The 23,627-nt window shown below is 46.1% G+C and overlaps 1 protein-coding gene across 11 annotated transcripts in view; it reads left to right on the plus strand.

Moving 5' to 3' along the window:
* Positions 1 to 23,627, plus strand: part of PHACTR1 (phosphatase and actin regulator 1) — a 483,984-nt gene that overhangs the window by 449,103 nt on the left and 11,254 nt on the right. For 9 of the 11 annotated variants that reach the window (XM_030552418.1, XM_030552416.1, XM_030552420.1 and 6 more), the window contains 2 exons: positions 1,045 to 1,121; positions 5,487 to 9,149. In XM_030552418.1, coding sequence (XP_030408278.1) covers positions 1,045 to 1,121; positions 5,487 to 5,502 — 93 coding nt within the window. In that variant the 3' untranslated portion in view covers positions 5,503 to 9,149. Of the gene's footprint in view, positions 1 to 1,044; positions 1,122 to 5,486; positions 9,150 to 9,881; positions 10,490 to 23,627 lie in introns of those variants that run through there. The other 2 variants (XR_003999046.1, XR_003999047.1) reach the window with 2 other exon arrangements.

The following is a 23,627-nucleotide window of genomic DNA, read 5'->3' on the forward strand; positions in this document are numbered from 1 at the left end:
CAAAGGTGAGTAACCATCTTTTCTTCACTCTTGGCCCAGCACTGACCCCCGGAAGTTGCAGGATTGAAACTTTAGTGATTTGGGTGAAATACTATCCAGTTACTCTAGCTATTTTAGGATTTGGTGCTATTTCTGTTGCTTAGTGCCATCTCCTGCTGGGAGTTCTTTTGGCAGAAAGAATATTGTTTTAAATAAGTAATGAAGCAATCCAAACTGTAAGATGTGTTGGGCTCCAGGATCGTCAAGCCTCATTGAAAGTCAGTGGGACTTAGGAACTTTTGAAAATGTTTCCTTGTGCCATAGTTGCCCGTGCCTTTGGCACTTCTACACTGGAAACTGCTATGTGCTCTGCATAGGACTACCCTTGCAGATCACTCTGAATTTTCTGCTAGTGCAGAATGTGGCCATCTGCCTGTTAAGTAACAGGCCAATATGAGTATTTGGCAGTCATGCTTTTTGCCTTGCACTGGCGTCCAGTCTGCTGTGGGTGCTGCAATTCAAGGTGCTGGCATTTCTTACTACTTTCTTATGTGCCCTGCTGCAGCAGTTCTGTTTGACTGGAATAGTCTTGCTGTCCAGAGGTTGACTTAATAGGGATAAGCAGCAGGGCATTCTGTGTGAAAGGCATTCAGCTCCGGTACTGACAGGCATAGTCCAAGTTTGGAAGCCATTCATCTGTTCCATCTGGCTTTTTGTTCATTTTGCTTTTGCAACATATATGTGCACCCATTTGGGAGTATTTATTTGAGGGATTAGGACTAGGACCTATGTCAGCATTGTTTACAAATAACCTCCCCTTCTAATAGATGCAGCTCACTGAAACATTCTTTTGCTCTTGTCTTCATGTGATTTTTAGATTGGGTTTCTCTCTCTTTTTTTAAGAAATATTTTAAAGAGCCTTGTATATGCTTTCTCCTCTACCTGTGAGAACATCATTTATGGCCTCTTTCCTGCTTGTTAAGCAAATATACCATTTTGAATAAAAAGTGAGCTTATTTTGATCTCTTTTATTTGCATATTTACTAGTTTCTTTGTCATTTGCAGGCAGCCATTCGAAAAGAGCTCAATGAATTTAAAAGCACTGAAATGGAGGTTCATGAATTAAGCAAGCATCTAACAAGGTTGGATGAGACTTTTTTCTGTTTTTTTGTTTTAAAAGTAACAATTAATAGTGCTGATTTCCAAAACATATAGGCATCCTCTTTCCCAAACATGCACACACCAAATACATAGCCACACACAAACAGCATTCACAATCAACCCACCACTCCAGACATACGCCCATCAAGATTGCAGGCTTGTATGCAGTTGTGTGTCATCTCTGTAACAATATTTAATCTCTTTTTTTATTTTGCTTGTTTAGCAGGCTGGTCATTTTCATTTCACTTGTTCTGGTATCTAAAATAAATGGTGTTTGTGCCGGAAGGAAAAGGAAAGCAGAAAGGTTATAACAGCATTTCCTGTTGTAGAGCTCATACATTGTAGGATGCCAATGCACTGCAACGTGAACACGAATCATATAGAATGCTCAGGTTATTCTATTACTGTGTTTCAATTCTTTCCATAGGCAATTTAGGAGGAAATATCAAACTCAGTGTTATAACTGGCACCCGTTCATATCCTTGTAGGCAGTGTGGGCAGAAGAGCCCTGAACTGAATGAGCCAGGAGCCTGAACTAATACGCGCATCCATAACAATTCAGGGTTGAGGCACATTGGTGGATTGGGAAGCGTGCCTTACCATTGTCCATGCTGTTTCTCTTCTGTAATTTTCAGAGGTGTTAAGTCCCTGGAAATCCAGCTGAAGTCAATGAGAGCTGCAGGTGCTCAGCACCTCTGAAAATCAGACTCTCTGTGGTTAGTAAAGTCCTACACTAGATTCACTTACATTTATTTTTCATAGATTTTTTTTCAAATAACCATTGTAGGAATTCATTTCAAGAAAGAGAGGTCTCATGCAAATCTCGTTCAGTTAGTACTTTAGGAATGCCCTGGAAAAGCATAAGGCTGAATTAATTTTGCATCATGTGGATCTTTATTTCCATACATTATAATTGTGTTAAAATTGTTGCATAGTTTATGCACACATTCATTTGGAAAAAGGAGTCAAATAGTAACAAATAAGAATGTACGTGTGTGTTGTCTGGCTATGCCTAAAGAAGAGGAGACATTTGATATGGGTTTAATCAGGCCTCAACTTTATTATTAAATGTCTGAGACTACCTGGTAGATAAGTGTACAGTGCAAGTAACCCCATGTTTATTCTGTAATTAGCTGGGGGGCTTTTACCAGCTCCCCCACTTTTTCCCTCCACCAAATCCATTTCCGGGACCTTACCATCCACACACCACCCTCGTAGGAGGGTTAAGGTGGGCTATAATGGGAGGTTGGCTCCCTGCCGTACCAATCATAGGAGTCCCCAACCTCTCCCTGTTCGTTTCTTTAATGAACACCTCTTTTGAAGTTCTTTTCCAAGACATTTATCCTGTTACTGTATACCTTTCCTATGGAGTACGTGCACTGGATATCCACCCTACACTTAAATAATGAATTGTGACATATAGCCTACCGCCCATCACACCATGCATGAATAGACCCCTTCCTGAAACACACTGTGGGGAAGGTGAAAAAAAACCCAACTGCACCCAAGCCAATATGGTGGTAAGGGAAATATTCCTTCCCAGCCCCCCTAAAAATGGGGTGGCTAGCATAATGCCCACAGCAGGTGTTGACCAAACCTGGTATTTTACCACCTAAAAAGGAGGAAGAGTGGGTCCTGCTTCAGTGTTAGTCTGTGTAAAAAGGAAGGCTTCAGGTGCTGCTGAGCTGCCCCTTTTAAAGGTGCAGGGCAGTCATTTGCAAGAGACAAGCAGCTGCCTTTGAAGCATGAAATCTTAGGCCAGTTCCAGTTTAGTACTTGCACACAACGGTCCATAATCATCTCTGACCTAATCTTTTAACCTGTCTATGGATTTACACTAGAGTTGAGTTTGTCCTGCTAAATTCCTCCTCCAGATGTGAGATTCCTGTAACTGGTTATGGTTCTAACTGGTGCTAAGCACTCTCAGCTTCCATTGAGTGCTCAGCAACTCACAAGATCAGGCATTAAGTCTAGAAGCATGTGGCTTCATCTACACCTAAAATTTAGGTTCACCTAGGTATATTGCTCAGATTTGTGAAAAATTTCCAACCCGCAGTGTAGACACAGCTAGGTCAGAAGGATTCTACTATCCAGCTACTGCTTCTTAAGGGGGTGGATTTACTACAGCAGTGGCAAACCCTCTTCCATCGCGGTAGTAAGTGTTTACACTACAGAACAACAATGGCACAGCGGCAACACACTGGAGTGCAGACATACCTGTGAAACTTAGCAATTTTAGTTTGCAGGGGGATCTGTGTGAGCCTTCTTTCAGTTTGGTTCATGTGGGTTTGCATCCAGAATTTTGCTTTATTTCCAAATCTTGAGGACACCATTCATCTGAAATCTCTTGAATTTTGTCTGATTTCCATTTGAATCCATAAGCTGGTTCTGATTCATTGAAATCTGACCCTGGGCTCACTGAAAGCTAAGCCCAGCATACTTGAAGCTGGAGAAAGGTTCATCTAAAGTTCAAAAGGGTTGTTGGAAGTGTTTGTCTAACCAAAAAATATCCACATAAATGAAACACACTTACATGAAAGAGTAATTCTCTTAAACTCAGATAAGTCACCATTATAAAATCATTAGCAGGGTAATGATCTATTTTTGTCATTAGAATAATGACACATATGCTGGGTAAAGGATATGAATGTTGCTCTTCTAGAGAGATGGATACTTTAGCTGATGATAGAGTTAAAAACCAACACTTAAAAAACCAAACATACATAACTGGAAACAAAAGCCTCTGGATTAGGGTGACCAGATGGGATGAAGACAATATCGAGACATATGGGTGGGGGAGTCCCACCAGCAGAGAGAGAGAGAGAGAAAGCAGAGTCCTGCCAGCAGAGCCACCAAAAAAAAAAAAAAAAGCATGGAGTCCCGGAGTCCTGCTGACAGAGGAGGGGGGACAAGATTGAGTCCCGGAGTCCCGCCGGCGGGGGACAAAAAAAACCTGGAGTGCGAAAAATCGGAACAAATTGCATCCCGACCAAACATCAATCGGGATGTGGAACAAACGCCTAAAAATCAGGACAGTCCCGATTTTATTGAGAGCTCTAGTCGCCCTACTCTGGATACATTGCAAAGCAGTCGCTGCAGAGAAGCTGCACATTTAACTTCAAATGTCTCTTTAAACTTAAACATTAATAAATAATAATTAAGGCTGTGGGTCTGTCATGGAACTCATGGATTTTGTGACTTTCTGGGACCTCCGGGACTTCTGCAGTGGCCGGTGCAGCTGGCCCAGGGGCTGCCCAAACTGCTCAGGCAGCCCCTTGGCCAGCCACACCAGCCACTGCTGGGGCAGTCTCACCAGCCACCGCGCCCCCAGCAGCAGCAGGAGTTTGAGTGTTCGAGGGGGCTCAGGGCTGGGGGTTGGGGCACGGGAGGTGGTGAAGGCTCTGGGTGTCACTTACCTTGTGGGGGCGCTCCATGGAAGCAGCGACATCCCTCAGCCCCTAGACAGAGGTGTGGCTAGGCAGCGCTGCATGCTGCCTCTGCCTGCAGACACTGCCCGCAGCTCCCGTTGGCCACGGTTTCCAGTCAGTGGGAGCTGCGGAGCCGTCACTTGGGGCAGAGGCAGTGCGCAGAGTGCCTGGCCACACCTCCGCCTAGGAATTGAGGGAGAAGGATGTCGCCTCTTCTGGGGAGGCACGAAGCCAGACAGGGAGCCTGCTGGCCTTGCCAACTCCCCCCACCCCTGAGCACCAGTAGGGGTCCCGGGCTACCCGACCCCAGCACCCGTGGCCCCCTCCCACTCCCAGGATTTAGTCAAAGGTATATAGTACAAGTCATGGACAGGTCATAGGCCGTGAATTTTTGTTTACTACCCATAACCTGTCCATGACTTTTACAAAAAAAATACCTGTGACTAAAATATAGCCTTAATAATAATTTGAATTTATGTTAAGTCCATTATTTGAAGATCTGAGGGCTTGCCTGCAAATGAAGATTATTCTGGAGTAAGGTAGGCCGTGAATTTAAAGTGGAATAGCTATTTTGGAATAACTACTTTTCAACACACTTATTCTGGAATAAGAGTGTCCACAATGAGGAGTTATTCTGGAATAGCTATTTTGGAATAATGTATGTGTTTGGTAAGTGTTAATGTTGCTAAACTCATTTTTTTGGATAGATAAATTGAGGAACAGGGAAGTTTAAATGACTTTTGCAAGGTCACATAGTGAGTCAGTAGCTGAGCTGAAAACAGAGCCCAGGAATCTTGGTGTCCAATGCCATTGCCCTAAACCATTAAATAATGCCACCTCTTTGATGACATATAATACGTATGTGAGAACAAGCTTGTTGCAAAGTATTGAATTTTTCATTCATCCTTTCTCTTTTAGGTTTCATAGACCGTAGCAGTTCAATTCTACTTGACTACTATGCCATCTTTAAAACCTAACTAAAAAGAACCGTAAGTGCTGGTATTATTCACTTCCTGTTACGTACAATGTAAATCTTCTGAACTGCCTTTTTAAAATAATTAAATTAAAGAGAGAAATGAAAATATGGGGGGGGAAGCAAAAATGGAAATTGTACTTACATGTGATGGGTACTGCTACATCATCAGACCTGCTGGCACAAGCTTCGATAATAGAAAATACCCCTGGTGGGAATCATACCAAGAGCTGGCATCTATGTTTATGACTTCCTGGCATGTGGATTCACCATATTTGTCCAAGCCCAGCTGGTAATGTGTCCATTCTGTCTTCAGTCACCCCCCATCCTTGCAAGCATCTGTCGCCTGACTCCAAAGGAAGCTGAGGCACTTGGTGGTGTTCTGGGAATGACTGTGCTGGGTGAAGCCTCCAAGAGGCCTGCAACCACGTTAAAGCACTTTTAGTCCAAACACTTCATTCAGTTTAGGAGCACCTTAGAAGTACAATGAGGGAGGAGAACTGCTCTCAGGACCTGCCCACTTTCCGAGTACAAAGAAATTCACTTTCCCTGGAGGAGTTTGTGACTGGTTGATCATCACCATTTTGGTTCACAAGAACAAGAACAGCATTCCTTACTGAACAGTGGCTTCGCTCAATCAACTTTTTGTTTTCCAAACCTAATTATGACTCCACAAACAAAGTAACAATAATATTGGTAAATAACAAGCAAAAGGCACCGCATTGACTTTGTGTAGTCATTTGCACCTGTGCCTAGTAATTGTAAAGGTGTGTAGAGCACAATCAAATCAGAATAGCTGGGTTTTCCCTCCAGTTCACACAGGTGTAAGGCAGCAGTGAATCTGGTCCAAGGTCTGGATTCCAATAAAGTATCCATGGGATATGTATTATTCTGTATGTATGAGATTTTTAAAGGGCAGATTGGGCATGTAAAGACCTGCACTTCAATCATATTGAGAATAATCTTTTCTTGGTTCTGGTGTAACAAAAATATACTATTGTATTGTTATGGATGGCTCAGAATTGTCTGCAGTATTTAGAACCAAGGCAATAGGCAAAAACCCAGAGGCTTTTATTATACTGGCATGCTTTTACCTGTTAAAATGGCCACTTACAGCTCAGTATTGCAAGGGGGTGATCACTCTAGCTCTGACCCAGCAAAGCACTTAAGCATTTGCTTAACTTTAATTAAACATGGGAGTTGTCACTTTGAAACCAGTGAGATTATTCAGATGCTTAATTAAAGTCAAGCACATGCTGAAGTGCTTTGCTGGATCAGGACCAGAGGGTTCAGCCCCTTGCAGCATCCAGCCCTGACACAAGCTGGAAACAAATGTCTGTGATTCCATCCCTTATGAGAAAATATACTGCTGCACTCTATATAAATGGGCCAAAAGGCTGAAGTAACATTACTGTAAATTGCAATGTTCTGGATCATGACTGTGGAATAATATCAAATGTTGTTTTGCTTTTGAAAGTTTGTGCAGGGAGGCCAAATTTTTCTATGACAACGGTATCTTTTGCAGGAGTTCACATGCACGCACAACCACTCACCCTTCCTCCCATTCTTCCCTGGAGTGCCCTGGTAATACAATACCCACCCCCTCCACTGATTTCAGACTAGCAGCAGATTGAGGTTGCTCTAACAGGTGTATATTATGTGTCCAGTTATGTGCAGAGCACACTCAGCTCCTCTTGGACCTGTTTCTCATTCCACTGGCCCTGGTGTAAATAAGCAGCAACCCCATCTAACTCAGTGAAGTTGCATTAGTATAAAGCCCATGTAAATGACATCAGAATAATGCCTATTGATTTCATTAAGGAACTGAGGCTGATCAGCACCTGCCAGGATTGGGCCGTATCTGAGAAGAGTGGAAGCATTTCAGTCTCATCTGAGGTCACCTATGTGACTTATGAGTGAGCATTTGGAGAACAGTGAACATCTGTTACAGGGTGGAGGGCAAAGAGCACCTCAGCCATTCCCACAGGAGCCAGAGTACTGACTGTTGCCTTTTGCCTCGTTTCTATTTGAGGTAACAGGTCTTTGAAGTTATTACCTGGCACTGTTTAGTGGTTTCACAAGAGCCTAAAAATAAAGGTGAATCCTGCATCCTCATCACACACACAGGATATACTTACCTGGACTTGTCAAAAGAAAATAATAATCCCAATACGCTCTGGGAGAAGAAGATTTATCTTAGACAGAGGAAGTCCTGCCTTCTGTATAAATATGATCTGCCAGTGACCAGTTCTAACTGACTTGACTGCAGGACGTTGCAGATTAAAGTTAGTGGGGAAGTACAATGCAGTTCCTCAGACAAGAGTTCACCAGCAGTGAGAACCTGGTGTTCAGCGTAATCAGCACAGTGCAGGAACAGCAGAGCAGGTATCAGCCTAGCACATATTGCTGCAGGGTTTTTTCCCTGAAACCACAGGTGTGCATATTATTAAATTCACTCTCACACGTGGCTTGAAAGAAGAAAACAAAGGTCTTGGCATTTGTATGTGCACATTGCTTTATGAAATGGCCCGGTGACATGGCTGCTTGAAACAGCTGCAAGCCCCGGGATTCTGAATGTGACCTCCCACGGCTGCCCACATGTCCTGGCTTCTCTGCCTGGTTGTCTGAGGTTGAGTCAGATGGGAGGCCTGAGGAAGCAGTAGTGACAGAAATCGGAGTATTCAGAACTTGTGTGTTGGTGGGAGGCACTAAGGAATGGGTGGATTTGGGTTTCTTGTTAAATGGGAGGAATGAGAGGCTGAGATAAGGGGATAGGCATTAAGCTGTTGCTATCACTGCAGACCTCTCAGGCAACACTAAGCTGCTGGTGGAGGAGCGCACACAGGAAATGCTACTGTAGCAATACAACCTGTCCCTTTTGTGTCAGGGCCATGCCGCCACCCCTGGTACACCTGCAGGTCAGGCAGCCAGACTGAACTGGCTCTGCTCAGTGGTTTTCTAGTTTACAGTAGAGACCTCACTCTGGGTATAGTCATCATATTGCAGGCTACCATGTGGCTGGAGATAAGGAATAAAGCCAGATCCCACTGAACTCTCAGGAAGGTTTTTTCAGGATTTGTTTGGCCCTGAGACAAGATGTGGAAGGCACTTGAGGTATTATTCCATTTGCCTGACATTCTAGCAGAAGACATTGCAGTTCCGCTTTGATCTGAAACAGTGGAACTGCCATATTTCTCATGAGCTGCAGCTACAGCACATTGCAGGGGAATCCAGGTGAAATGCCCAGCGTAGCAGCATCAGTCCATGCTACACAGCTGACATTTCTTCTCCTCCGAGCCTAAGGATGTTTGGGTGTTTAGCAGGAGTTATGTACTGACAAGGCATCTTCCTGAAAGGTGACTTTTTGGTGACTGAACACTGCATTGTGCCCTCAGTTTACTTACATCACTCCGATTAACATTCATGGAAGTTTAAGAGAAAAAAGAGGGCAGACTATTTAAAAAAAAATCTATTTTCTGCAGAAGTGTAAATGCTTTTCCCATCAATACTCTGCTAAAGCCATGTCCACTGAGTTACTGTACTTGGGATTCCATTTGAAAAAAGGAGTGAGCTTTTCTTTAAAAAAAAAAAAAGTGGGCCAAGTAGAGCTAATAATAAAGCAGATAATTTTTCTACTGAACGTTCAGTTATCAGCAATCAGTTTCATATGTATTAGAAGGGTTTATAGTCATAATAGCACACACTTCACTTTAACTGGCTTAAAGAAACAAGAATAGGTTGGTGAGAGCAAAATTTTCATCTACTCATCATTAATTGCTAAAAACTATGTGGAGGAAAAAATGCCAATGGTGAAAAACAAAATATATTGGTAATAATCTAATGAATCAATGTTAATACTTACAAGGTGTAATGCAACATCTGCTCTAGAACTTATGGAAATATTAGTGGAAAATTGAAGGGGAAAAACAAGGAGTTGTGGTAAAAATCATAAAATTTTTAACTAAATGTTTTGCTTAGTTTGAGAAAGTGGCACAAACTACTGAGATGTGATGGTGATGTCTATTCTTCCACCTCCAGGCCGGAAATAGTGTAAAATAGAGCTGAGTGAACTATTCATAGTGAACAATGTACTATGGATTATCCATTTCAGATCGGAGTAGGCTTCAGGGTATATATAAACTCTTTGGGGCAGGGCCTGTAACATCTTTGTGCATCTGGCCCTAGGACGCGCTGCCAGGAAAAATAGTGAATAATAATAATAGGTTTCTATTTTTACTAATTTATTTATTTGTAGTTGTTCAATGAACCCTTGAGAGGTTTCAACCTCAGGGTTACATGCAAGCACTTCACTTTGTCACTGACTATTCTCTCTTCATCAGGTGTGATTGGTCACCTGAATAACATGTTACTAGTTCTGCATGCCGACTGAACAGCTGAAACTTTATAAACAGAAGGAGAGCACTTCCAAAAATGACCAGCAAATACTTACATTCACACACAGATACCCAGGTTCACATGCAAATAGGGTTATAACATGCAGAACATCCATCCCCCAATGTTCCTGCAAATAAACCCACTTTGTACAAATATCCATGGAAGAAAAGGATGAAAACTTAGCCAACAGAAATGGTTATAAATGATCTTTCCCACTGCTCACCCAGTGATTTAGTATCACTTCTATAAAAACAAAGTATGTGAAGGGTACATTAACTGCTTTTCCATGCGTCTCACATACTCCAGAACCAGTTGCATTTTCCAGCTGATATCCAGGTGTATGTACATAGTATGTCTTTGTATAGGAGTGAATGTGGTGACTGTCAATCATGTGCTCTTCCAGTATTGTAATTTAACAGATTATGGCTGTATGAAAACAATGTAAATAACTAGAAGAAAAAGTAAACTGGATCTCTGTCCTAGATTTTGTACATACTGAAACTGCATGGTATTTAAATTATTGTTTGTCTCTGATGTATGCAGTTTCTTTAAAAAAAAATCATTTTAAAAAACCTTTCCTGATCATGTGTATTTTATTCACCTCCTGTTATATTCTTTGCCAGATATTGCCAAAAAAAAAAGAGGGGGGGCTGTACGCTCTCAGCACCTCACAGTGTTAGGCCTGTGAGGGAAAGATGATTGTAATTAGGATGACAGATTCTCAGAGGGTGTAAATTGGCATGGCCCTACTGACTTCAGTGGAGCTATACCAGTTTACAACAGCTGAGGATCTATTCCACCATCTCTGGGAAGGCTCAGCAAAGAAGACTGAAGAAGATTGGCTGTTCACTCTGCAGCTACAATTGTCTCAAACACCAATCTAATAAACACTGGTCTTCACTGCAGAAATATCCCACTCAGCATGGTTTTTGCTTTCCTTTGAGTGCCCATTACAGGAGTCACACCTGTAGTGGTCTCCCCGTCCAGGAAATCTCTCTCTCTCTCTCTCTCTCACACACACACACACTCTCTCTCTCTCTCGGTATTAGATAGTACTAGAGCAGATTTTGATCAGACAAGTGCAATCAGCAGCAAAGGCTCATTACAATTTAGCAAAAGCCACAGGAAGAGAAATACTCGTTCAGTCTCTTGCAAGTGCCTTTATTCTTTATAAAGGTTGCCGGCTTGACAGCACTGCAGACGGAAATTTCCTATCCATGAAGGGAGAACAACTTGAGATGCTGAAGTACAAGCTTCCCCACACTTCACTATTAATATTCTTCTCTACCCGGATGTGATGGTAACACCCCCACCATGCCTATGCAGTCCAGAGTAATTTGTGATGTGAACTGGTGTCCCCAGAGAGCTGGGCTAAAACCATCAAGGATAAAATCCACAAAGGTATTTAGGCACTGAACCACCACTTTGTGCCCCTGAGATTCTTAAACCCTCTGTTCAGTCGTTGCCTAACCCTCTAGGCACCTAAATGTCTGCTAGTAAAATCCCTTAGTTGCCTCAGTTTCCGCCAGTGGGCATACACAAAACTGCCTAAATCCCGATGACACCAAGCTTCTTGGTACTGTAGTGGAATGCCTAAGACCTAGTTGGATTCTCAAATCGGGTGTTTCCCTGCCAGTCGTGCCTGCAGGGCCTGATCCAGTAGACATTCTCAGAGCATGCCTCACCAGCACAAAAGAGAACAAGAGTGACCAGGTGAGGAATTTTGGGGGCAGGCTGACTGGCTGGCACATGTACTACAATAACCAATAGCTCAGTAGCTGGGACACTCACCTGGGATGTGGGACACCTGTTTTCAAATCCCCATGCTGCTGGATTTGGAGCAGGGACTTGAAACTTTGTGTCCCAGGTGCATGTGTTTAACTCCCAGTCTATTGGATATTCTGAGGTGAGGCTCTTTCAGCCTCTCCTGTTGGAGTTGTTGCTGGCTTTTGTGAATCCCATTTTTAGACACCTAATTCAAAGCTATGAATTCCACAGGGCAGCAGGACACCTGACACAGTTAGGTATGCAATGCATAACTCCCTGTGACAAATTAAACAAGGCAGCTGTAGGGAATCTAGTTGGCTCTAATAAACTACAATCTCCTCAGAGGCTGTTGGGAATGGTAGGGGGCTGGGTGGAGAGGTTTCACATGTGGAAGGGAGTGTTTGCTGCTGCTGTTTTTCTGAGCCTAGCTTAGAACTTGGAGAGTGACAAGTAGCAGAGGAAATGTAGACAGAGCATGGGAGAGAATGACAGACCATTGGAAATGAAGGTACTGTAGTGGGCATAAGCTGGGCTTGTCTCCCTTAAGAGACTTGTACTTTGGGTTCTTGAAAGGGAAAAAAGTCTTTGATTGTACTTGTGGAACCCAGAATGTGCAGCATTTATAGAATCTGTGTCTGAAGAACTGCTGTGTTCTGTCTCATCCCCTCCCTCATATCTGTGGTAGTCAGGTCATCCAGGTCTACCAGGCAATAACCTGTCCTGGTGACAGTGCCTCTGTGGATTTTAGTCCTGATGTGCTTCATGTTGGTCTCTGAATAACTCTCAGATGGCAATAGCATTTGCCCTCTAAAAAGCCAGGTGGCTTTGGATTTCTCAGGTAGAACAGGGAGTTTTATGTATTTTACCAGTCCCAATTGTGCTCTGCCTCCTCTCTGTTGCTGATGGGTTCTATAGCAGACCAAACATGGTAATTCTGCCAGCATTTTCAAATGTTTTTAGCAGTTCCTTTTTATGCTGAGTAAAATGGGGGTGGGAGGAATCCATTTACTTTGGCTAAACAGCAACAAGATAGTATATGTTTTGAGTTACCACCATGAGTTACCATCATTACTGAGTTACAGCTTGGCAAGGCTGCCTGCATTGCAGGCTTGGTTTATACACAACTTGCTATTACACATCAAGTATGGGGCTAGATTTTCTACTTTTAAATAAATATTTGCTCTCTTCTATTAGTTGCTTTCTGTCTCTTCCTTCCCACTTCTCCCCCCCCCACAAACACACTTCTCAGCATCTCAGATTGCCTCAGCCTCATTGGCCAACTTCCGCATTCATCTGTGCAGCCATACTGCCTACCTGAGTTATTAAGTACAGTAAGCAAAAGAAAAGCCTATTCAAAACTTCCAGTGATTAAAAAATTAGGAGGAACATTAGTTCAGAAAAGATGAGCCCTGCTGCTACAGGTGTCTGATTATACCCAGTTGTTGTAGACTGACTGCTCTCTGACAGACTAATGTAACCTTCCTGAATCAGCTGCTTCTTTCAAACTTTAAAAGCTAAAGTAGTGCTCCAGACTGGACTAATGAAGGAGAGGCCTCTGCATTCATTAAGATTAGTTTATTACCAACACATGGATTGTAATCTTGCTCAGTCTGGAGGAAGGGGGGTTCTCCTAATCTCCACTGAAAGGTACACGCTGGTGGCCAGTTTGGGAACAGCTTTAGTGTCATGTGCAGAAGCAACAATTTTAGACCAGCTTTGTTTAATGCTTGATTAGTCTTAAGTGCTATAAAATCTGTACAGTTAATTCCACTGTCTTGATATTTGCCATGCCTCATGGGGGTGCTGTTGAAAGTCAGTAAACCAAATTTAGGACCATTTGAAAAAGGGGTTCCCAAGATGCAGCCCCCTGTAAAAGTGTTTCTTAAGGTTTATGCAAAAAGAACAGGAGTACTTGTGGCACCTTAGAGACTAACACATTTATCTGAACATAAGCTTTGTGGGCTACAGCCCACTTCATCAGATGCATACAGTGGAAAATACAGTAGGAAGATATTATATATACATACAGAGAACATGAAACAATGGGTGTTACCACACACACTAACAAGAGTGATCAGTTAAGGTGAGCTATTAGCAGGAGAGAGAAATAACTGTTTGTAGTGGTAATTACTGCATGCATCCCATGAAGTGGGCTGTAGCTCACAAAAGCTTATGCTCAAATAAATGTTAGTCTCTAAGGTGCCACAATTACTCCTGTTCTTTTTGCAGATACAGACTAACATGGCTGCTACTCTGAAACCTGTCATAAGGGTTTATGGATTCTTCTAACTTCTTTCTGTGCAGATAGTAATGGAAACAAGGCTGTGATCGCTGCTCCATAGACAAGTCACTCAAGTGTTATCCTTAAGAGGGAATGGCACCCACAAGCCTTCTGAGCACTAAAATTCAGATTAGTCTTAGCCCAAGAGTCTCTCTCTCAATTTAGGTGCATGCCTAAAACTTCTAAGACTAGGGTGACCAGATGTCCTGTTTTTAAAGGGACAGTCCCATATTTAAGCCCTCCTGCAGGTGTCCTGACTTTTTCTTAAAAACGGGCAAACTGTCCCATATTTTCTGTCTCCCCTGCCCCCATCAGTACTGGTAAGTCCTGCTGCTGGCTGGATCCCTGCTTACCAACCACCCATCCACCAGCGTTGGGGCAGGGGGAGGGGGTGTGCAAGGCTGGTAGCTGAGCAAAGCTGCAGTGCGTAGAGCCAGCCGCTCCCTCTGCTGGTCCATCAGCACAGCCCCTGCTGTGTGCTGGCTTTCAGACTACAGGGCCCTGCCTCCCATCCCATTTCCGGCTAGCACTGGCTGCACACTGTGAGCTGTGGCGGCTGGTGAGTGTGGGGCTCTGGCCAGAAGGAGCCAATGCCTGTGTGTGCCAAAGCCCTGCACAGCTCTGGCATTGGGAAGCCTCTCTGCCCCTCAGCTAAGCTCTGGAGTGTCCGGGCTGGGGAAGCGATTTCCAGCTTGGTCGTGCCTTGAACCTGCAGGCTCCACAGCAGTCCCCCAGGCAGGGGCTTTGCACTATCTTTGCTTTCCACCCACCCCAGGTCCTGCCCCTCTATTCTCTAGACACCCTCCCCTGCTGAGCCACCCCTCTGGCCTGGTTCGCAGAAGCCCCTGCAGTCAGGTTCCCTGGGCCCTGGTGCCTAGTGCATCCTTGGGGCTTAACCCCTTCCTTCCCCCGCTGTAACAAGCGGGCAGGAGGCGGTTGGGTTATGTCCAGTGGTGAGCTGGAGCCAGTTTGCAAGAACTGGTTGTTAAATTTAGAAACCGGTGTAGAATCAGTTGCTAAGGGATGGGCGGGTGGACAAACTCTGGTCAGCCTGTGGGACAGTCCTGTCTGGCCTGCCTGAGCTCCCAGCTGGGGAGGCTCCCCCAGCCCCTCCCCTGCGTCCCCTCCCTCTTGCAGAGTTGCAGCATACTGAGCCGCCAGCACCAATGCAGCTCTGCAGCTCCTGCCACTTTGAGTGGCATGGTAAGGGGGCTGGGCTGGGGCTTGGAAGAGAGGTTGGCAAGGCTGCCTAGAGGTGGGGCAAGTGGGGCAATTTGCCCCAGGCCCCACAGGGGCCCCCACAAGAATCTCTGAGGCTCCCCCCCAGGCCTTGTCTCCACCTTCCCCCATACGGGGAATGGGGGGGGTAAGCATGGGATTGCTGGGGCTCTGTGGGGGTGGATGGGGTCGGGGCAGTCAGGGAGCAGGGCAAGTTGGGTAGGGGGTGAGGTCCTGGGGGCAGGTAGGGTGGAGGGTCTTGGGAGGGGGTGGTCAGGGGACAAGGAGTGGGGGGGGTTGATGGGTTGTGGGTTCTGAGGGGAGCAGTCGGGGGCAGGACGTGGGTTGGAGTTGGATGGGGGTGGGAGACAGGCACGTGGGGCATGTGCTTACCACATGGTTCCCTACCGGGTCTTTGGCAGCACTTTGGCAGTGGGTCCTTCTCTCGCTCTGGGTGAAGGACCCGCTGCCGAAAACTCAGAGCAAGTGAAGACCCCGTCAGTGCTGCTGCCGAAGTGCTGACGAGGACCCAGTAGGGAACCGGTTCTTAGGATTTTGGGAGCTCATCAGTGGTTATGTAGGTGACAAGCAGCAGCCAGGCGGTGTTAGCTGCCTTTCCACGCTGTGCAGGCAGGCAGGGACAAGCTGCTTCCAGCCATAGGGGCGGGGGAGTTGAGCTCTGCCAAGACATGGACCAGATCATCCTTTCCTGCCCCTCTTCCCCTGTGGCGGGAAGCAGTTTCCATCCTCATTCCTCCCGCACAGTGTCGAAAGGCTGCTGCTGGCCACATTCTGGTGTGAACCCTGGCAGAAATCGGGGTGAGGGGATGTGAGCGTGAGTGCCCCCCCCCACCTCACACACACACGTGCTGCCTCGGGAAGATGCAGCACCAAGTATCAGGAGAGGCAGGTCCATCCTGGAGGTCCAGCCAGGCATGGTGGGCGGAGAGCGCTGGGCAGGGAGGGTTGGATCAGTTGGTCAAACCCCTCCTACATGTGTACGGGAGTGTGTGTATATGTCACCCCACCCTGTGTCATTGGGGGGGGGATAAGGGGTGTTTGTCACCTCTCCCTGTGTGAACCCTAAAGCCTTAAAGATCAGAAGGTAAATAAAAAAGAATCCAACTACACAGTCTTTCCTTTTAATAGGGGCTCAGTTAACTTGATGTTAATTTGAACATTTGTACTGCATAGTTCTGCCTGATTGCCATTGAATTCACTTGAATATGAGTAATTTTACCAGCTGTCCTGTATTCAGCATAGGGAAATATGGTCACCCTGCTTAAGGCTCACGTGCCAAACTGATTACACACTGGGCATGTGTAGCCTCACAAGCCAAGAGGGTTGATAGCAAGGTGACTCTTTTTTTGTCTGGTTTCTGCTACAATCTGCCTCTGGCAAAGGACTTTTTTTTATTTTGCAGGGAGGGATGTAATCTGAGTGCAGCAGAAAATTCAGAGGTTGCTCAAGCTCTTACACCTGTGAATGCTTGCTGGGGGAGAGGCTTGGGGGCTGCACAAGGAATGGGGGCATTAGGGGGTGGAGGGCTGGGTGACAGAGGAGTGGAGCGGTGTTGTGGGAAGGGTGGCTCAGCTCAGGGGGGAGGTGGAGATTAGGGAAGGGATGGAATACTGGGGTTGGGGGGACATGCGGGTGGGTGCCAGGGTGAGTGGGAGGGATTGGCACCTGTCAGCCTCAGTCTCTCCTCCCACGTGTGTACCAGGATGTGGGTGAGGCATAGCCATTCCCCCTTGGTAGGTATCTGAGATGCTGCTGTCTCTTAGGATGTGGGGGGGGCTTGTCTTTCCAGGTGGATTACAGCCCCTCTCCATGTCCCCTCCTGTGAGCCTGTCAAGGTTTCTTTCCCCACTCTGAACTTTAGGGTACAGATGTGGGGACCTGCATGGACACTTCTAAGCCTAATTACTAGCTTAGCTCTGGTATGCTGCCACCACCCAGAATTCCAGTGTCTGGGGCACTCTCTGTTCCCCCAAAACTTCGTCCCCTCCCTGGGTTGCCTTGAGGGACTTCACCAATTCTCTGGTGAACACAGATCCAACCCCCTTGGATCTTAAAACAAGGAGAAATTTACCATCCCCCTCCTTTCCCCCTCCACCAATCCCTGGTGAGTCCAGATCCAATCCCCTTGGATCTTAAAACAAGGAGAAATTTACCATCCCCCTCCTTTCCCCCTCCACCAATCCCTGGTGAGTCCAGATCCAATCCCCTTGGATCTTAAAACAAGGAGAAATTTACCATCCCCCTCCTTTCCCCCTCCACCAATCCCTGGTGAGTCCAGATCCAATCCCCTTGGATCTTAAAACAAGGAAAAATCAATCAGGTTCTTAAAAAGAGAGCTTTTAATTAAAGAAAGAAAAGGTAAAAACTATCTCTGTAAAATCAGGATGGACAATGCTTTACAGGGTAATCAATCAGATTCCTATAGACCAAAGCCCCCCCCCCCCCCAGCCTTAGGTTCAAAGTTACAGCAAACAGAGGTAAAATCCTTCCAGCAAAAAGAAACATTTACAAGTTGAGAAAACAAACATAAGACTAACACACCTTGCCTGGCTAATTACTTACAAGTTTGAAACATGAGAAACTGATTTAGAAAGATTTGGAGAGCCTGGATTGATGTCCCGTCCTTCTCAGAGCAAACACCACCACAAAGAGCACACACAAAAGACTTCCCCTCCACCAAGATTTGAAAGGATCTTGTCCCTCTATTGGTCCTCTGGTCAGGTGTCAGCCAGGTTTACTGAGCTTCTTAACCCTTTGCAGGTAAAAGACATTAACTCTTAACTATCTGTTTATGACAGAGCCTCTCTGGGTGGGCAGCTGAGAACAGGCACACTCGGGGCATGCTTCAAGAGAACACACTGCTGACACTAGTGTGAGGGTTGATGGTATCGCAGGCTTTCACGTACTCATTGGAGACATGAGGGCACCCACTGAGACTACTGAAATAGTTCACGTCTCAGCTATTGTTTCAGGCTGTATTCATCTCCATAGGGTGTTCGCCTTCACATGAGACTCTCACACCGAGTGATAATGGAATGGGCCACTTCATACATCTCAGAGCCTCCAGCGCTGTCGATCTGGATATAGCAAATCCATTGGTGATGATTAACTTCATTAAAGCAGGGCACCAACCTCTGCCTTAGCTGAGGTTAAGACTTGCTTTCTGTTAAGGCTCCGCTAAGTATTGCATGGTTACTCAGATTTTCTTGATACTCGGGGTGCCTCTGGGGAACACATGGTAGGGTTAGTGATCCAAATTGGGGGACAGTTGAGTGTGACATTCAAGATGCAGCTTTTTCTTAAAATTCACCTTCTAACCACTTTTCATGCACACCTGGTTTCTAAAGTGCTTATGGGACAGGAAGGGAGGGGTGAGCTGGAAATGAGGAGAGGAGTACTATATGTTGCAGAGGACATGGGAGAGAAAAAAAGTCTCTCACATGACAGGTAGCATAATTTTAAGCATGTAATAGTGTCAAGTTTTGGGACATACATAGATCATGTCTGTGGCCTGGCAGCGGAAGCCCACAGCACTGGCTACTGGACAGATGGCTAAGGAAAGTGCCTGCACCTGCCACCCCCTTCCCCAACCCCATCCCTGGCAGAAGCCACGGGACCAGGAAAGCGCCCATATGTCAAGGTAGTGCAAGTAGCAATGTGGATTTTAGAAGTACTTACAGTCAAGCTTTAATCAGAACGTTCACCTTAATCTTAAATGTAGCACAGCCCACTATCTGCACCATGGACTGCAATCTTGCTGTGTCTTGAGGGTGTTCTACTTCTGCATTGAACGGTACACTCTGGTGACCAGTTTGGGAACAGCACTGGCAGCTTGTGTAGAGCAGCAGCTACCTTAAGGCTTTTTCTGACAACTCTTGCTTCATAGACTTAAGGGCTGAGGGACCCGCCTAGCTGTGTCTTTCCGTTTGACAGAGGTAAGAAGGGGAAAGCAGAGACAAGGGGTCTCTTTGGAATTGTCACTTATTTAAATATAAACACTAGGTTTAAGTGTAACCAACAATGCTAACACTGGCATCGTTTCACCTGTAACTACATTGCAAAATGTTTTGTTAGCAGGGCATAAAGCCTACTATAACATTTGTTTCTCATAGGGGGAAAATTAGGCACAGAGTAGGAAGCTAGATTTATGAAGGAACTTAGGTGCCCAAAGGCCAATGTTTAGGCACCACAGACCAAATGACTGCGCAGCTGCTGCCTAACCATCTAAGCACCTAAATCCCCACAGAGATTAAAATTTCTGTCAGTGGGCGTGTATCAAACTGTGGGGCAGTGTCACGACTTAGGTGGTTAATGAGCTGCTTAGAACCCTTCTCATGCCAAATGTCACCAGCTTTCTCCATTACTTTGGGGTATGCTAATTTATTAGGGTTATGCTTTGGGAGGGGGGTCTGTACTTCTATCAATGTACGTCTTGTGTCACCTGTGTTCTCATATGGAGTTCTACTTCTCCCTTCTGCAAGTTCCCTCCCAATGGAACTATCCTGCAGGACCTAGGTTCCCTAAGCAGGGCCGGCTCCAGACACCAGCCTACCAAGCACGTGCTTAGGGTGGCACTCGGGGTTTGTTTTTGTTTTTTTTTGGTTCAGCCGGGCAGCGCTGGGGGGAGGTGGGGCTTGGGAGGCGTGGTGCTGGGCTGGGGGGGGCAGGGACTTGGGCAGCGTGGCACTCGGTGGGGGCAGGCTTTAGGGCCACAGCGCTCGAGGGCGCAGGGACTTGGGCGGTGCGCCGTGGCGCTCAGGGGTGGCGGGGACTTGGGCAGTGCTCGGGGGGGCGGGGACTTGGGCGGGGCAGCGCAATGTGATGCTCGGGGGGATGTGTGGTGCTCAGAAGGGGTGGGGCAGCGTGACACTTAGGGGGCAGGAACAGGCAGCACGGTGCTCGGGAGGGGCGCAGCGGTGCAACGTGCCACTCGGGGGGTGGGGGGCAGGGATGGGCGGCGCAGTGCTCGGGAGGGGCGGGGACTTGGGTGATGCTCTTTGTTTTCGCTTGAGGTGCCAAAAATATTAGGGTTGGCCCTGTCCCTAAGGCTGGGTTCTTCCAGCCCCAGAATCAGATGAACATACATACACATTAACAGAGCATGTCTGAGAGGACTGGGTCAGTCAGCAGTCTCAAACTGACCCCTTATGTCCTTGGACTCAGCAGATTGGGTCAAGCAGCACTTCCAGGCTGCCACCCTCATATGTCCCAGGTTCAGCATGTCCCTATCCCCACTTTCACGTTACAATTGTTCCGGTAGTAACCCACTTGATGAGCAAACCCCACAGGATTTTTGGGTGCTGCAGCGATCTTTTAGCTTAGATACAAGGAGAATTGTTGCAGAGCGAATGAAGAAATTTTAAAAAACCCCAAAAACCGAGGGGTGGGTGGGGAGAGAGAAAAGCAACCACTTAATTATGAAAGTTATTTATTGCCAGGTAACAACCAGAGGGGAGTGAAATAAACAAAAGTTTTATAATATTAAACTTGATCATAAAAGTCAAGTTTAGAAAACTGTAACTGCTCACACAAGTGAGGGTCAGAGGTCTACACAAAGAGAGAGAGCTGGGTTCTCACCACTCTGTGAAGCTTGAATTGATCAGGAGTCCCAACTGGTGGTGGTAGCTGAGGGGCCAGAGTGCTGGAGATAGGTAGAGCTGCCAGCATGATCAGTCAGGGGAAGATGAAGTCCCAACGGAACTGAGAATTGCCTCTACCCCCCATTAGTGTCATCCTCTGCTGGCTAGCATTGTCTTTAGCAGTTGGAATCTTTGTTCAAGTGCCACAGTCATACATTTGGATGCTGCCAGTGTAAGAACTACAACAGGCAACATGGGCTCAGCTAGAGCCAGGGCATCTTTTTAAGCCTCTGGAGGAAGACCTGCTTTTGGGTACAACTGGACCACATCAAGACGGTGTGACTCGCTTGGCAGATCCATGGAGTTGTTTTCCAGGGGGGAGGAAGGGGTTCCCCCTCCAAAATGGATGCTTCAATGCTCTTTCTGTTGTCCTTGTAAAAACCACTCCTGCAGTCTTACACTCACAATCATGCAGGCACCAGACTCATGCCTGGCCAAGGGAGGAGAAATAATGCACCTGACATTTCAGTTTCAAGCTTCCAAGGGGTAGAGGTGGATAGTTTAAATTACTATGAGCAAATGACTTTGTGGCTCTCATACAGTGACAGGGAGCTAACAGAAACTGTTATAGCAAAACAAATCCTTTTTTGCCCCTGTGGGTTAAGGGCCAAATTTAGAGCTGCTCTAAGCTACTATTACTCCTTTGCCCAAACACATGTTTGGGCAAAGGAGTAATAGTAGCTTAAAGCAGCTCTAAATTATATGTATTTAGCACCATTCAGTTCAAAGGATTCCAAATTGCTTTCAACTGTCCATGTACGTCAACTAGGTAGGACAGCAGTACACTGCCAAGCACAGCCCAGGCCTGTACTTTACACAGTAACATAGAGCAGATAGTGTCTATACCACCCTGCCACTGCAAAATATCCTCAGCTGGCAAACCACAGCTGGAGCCCTACCTGAGGCACAAGCCAGCCAAACAAAGCTGGTAGCCGTCCAGCTACTGGCCCTTCCACCCCCCCTTGCTTACAAGTGCTACCTGCAGCTTAGTTCCTCCAGCCCATGCACCAATCTACATGTAGTTCAGTGTCTGAATATCCCAATTTGATGAAGTACACGTGTGAGCACTGACCTTTATTTTTCTTGGTGCATGCACCACCCCTACTCTGCCCCCAAGGCCCCACCTTCACCTTGCCTCGTCCCATCCCTGCTCTATCCTTTTCTGCAAGATCCCCTCCCGCAGCATGCTTTTCTCTTCCCTCCCCTGAGCACCCCCTGCCAGCACGCTAGGATGGGTGGGTGCTGAGCACCCCCTATCTTTAGTCCATGGGTGCTTGAGCCCCAGAGCACCCATAGACTCACCAGCTATGCCTGTAGGTGTTTACACCCCCACCCCACCCCTGGGATGTGTGCAGCTGGGCTGGAGTGCATTTCCAGCAGGGGTGAACTGTAATGGGAAATAATGGGTGTGTGTGTGTGAGAGAGACAGACAGACAGGGCAGAGATGGTCCCTTGCCTCTATAATGGTAATCCCCACCCTGCTCTTTGATGCAGCCTTTTTGCCTTCATGCCATTGTCCTATGTGAAGCCCCCTAGTGTCAATCTGCACAGCCATTAGCAGGGATTTCCCTCAGCTCTCTCACCACATCCCTGCTCAACTCCATCAGCTTCTGACAAGCCTGCTTGCCACTCATCCTCCCCTGTCTCTCCACACTTCCTTTTCACCCCTTTATCTTCCAGTCTTCTTACCTGGCTCAGTGCTGAGCTCAGCTAGTGACACAGGGCTTGGGGTATAACTCCTCTGAGGTATGATTAATTACTAACTATTTGACATTAGCCTTCCAGTGTAGGACACAGGTCACCACTGGGTGTGCAGAGCTGGGGTGCAGCAGCAGTGAAACTTTATGAAGTGGACACACTTAGAACCTTGTTTTGTCACAGTAACTAACTGCGCATTCTCACTCACTCTCTCTCTGACCCAAATCCCCAGCTCCTGTGAGGAAGCTCAGATCTACTGCTAAACTTTCTGACATGAGGCATACACCTCACCAATGGACTGAATGAAATCCATGGGTTGAAATTTTCAGTCCAGTTCTAAAATAAACTAACCTCTCATAACCAGACAGTGGGGAAGGGTGCATGAGCTGAACCAACTTATTTTCTGGCAAAACTAGGCCCAATCCTGCCTGAAGAAAGATCGACTAATAAGCCTGCCAGAGCATGAGTAATGCACATAGTGAAAAGAAATAGTTCTGCTCCCTCTTACTAGATGTGGCTAAGATTGCAAATGAGTTTTTTGGCTGACATTTTAAACAGTGGTGTTGGAATGGAATCCCGACAGCGTGTGAAGATCCATTCAGTGTTTGTTAAAATGTTAATAGCAATTTTTTGTAAACAAGGGAAGTTCAAAACCATCTGTTTGTATTGCTCGTCACAGCACCTTTGGGACCTGCCTGTCCTAGTAAGGCATTTTGTTTGCATTCGGTTAAGTAGTGAGTTAAAGAACATTCGTCTGCAAACCTGAAAGCAGTCTGCAGTAGTAGGCACTTCTGATTAATCCGTCTACCAGTTGTTGATTCCTCGTCACCACAGAACACACTTTCTATTAAAAAAAATTCCAAATGTAATCTGCAGTCCAAAGGCTTAGAAATTTATTCTATGCATCCTTGAGCTATGCAGTTAACTTTTTAATATTAGACTATAATGCTGAATCGGTCATCTTTTCACTGATGACTCCGTTTCAGAGGAATTGCTCTAAACAGGTGCATCCCAATGGATCTTTTATGGAAGGAGGTCTACAGCCATTCCATGGAGTACTTTGCCCT

This window comes from Gopherus evgoodei, chromosome 2, assembly GCF_007399415.2.
Source record: "Gopherus evgoodei ecotype Sinaloan lineage chromosome 2, rGopEvg1_v1.p, whole genome shotgun sequence".
Lineage (NCBI taxonomy): Eukaryota > Metazoa > Chordata > Testudines > Testudinidae > Gopherus > Gopherus evgoodei.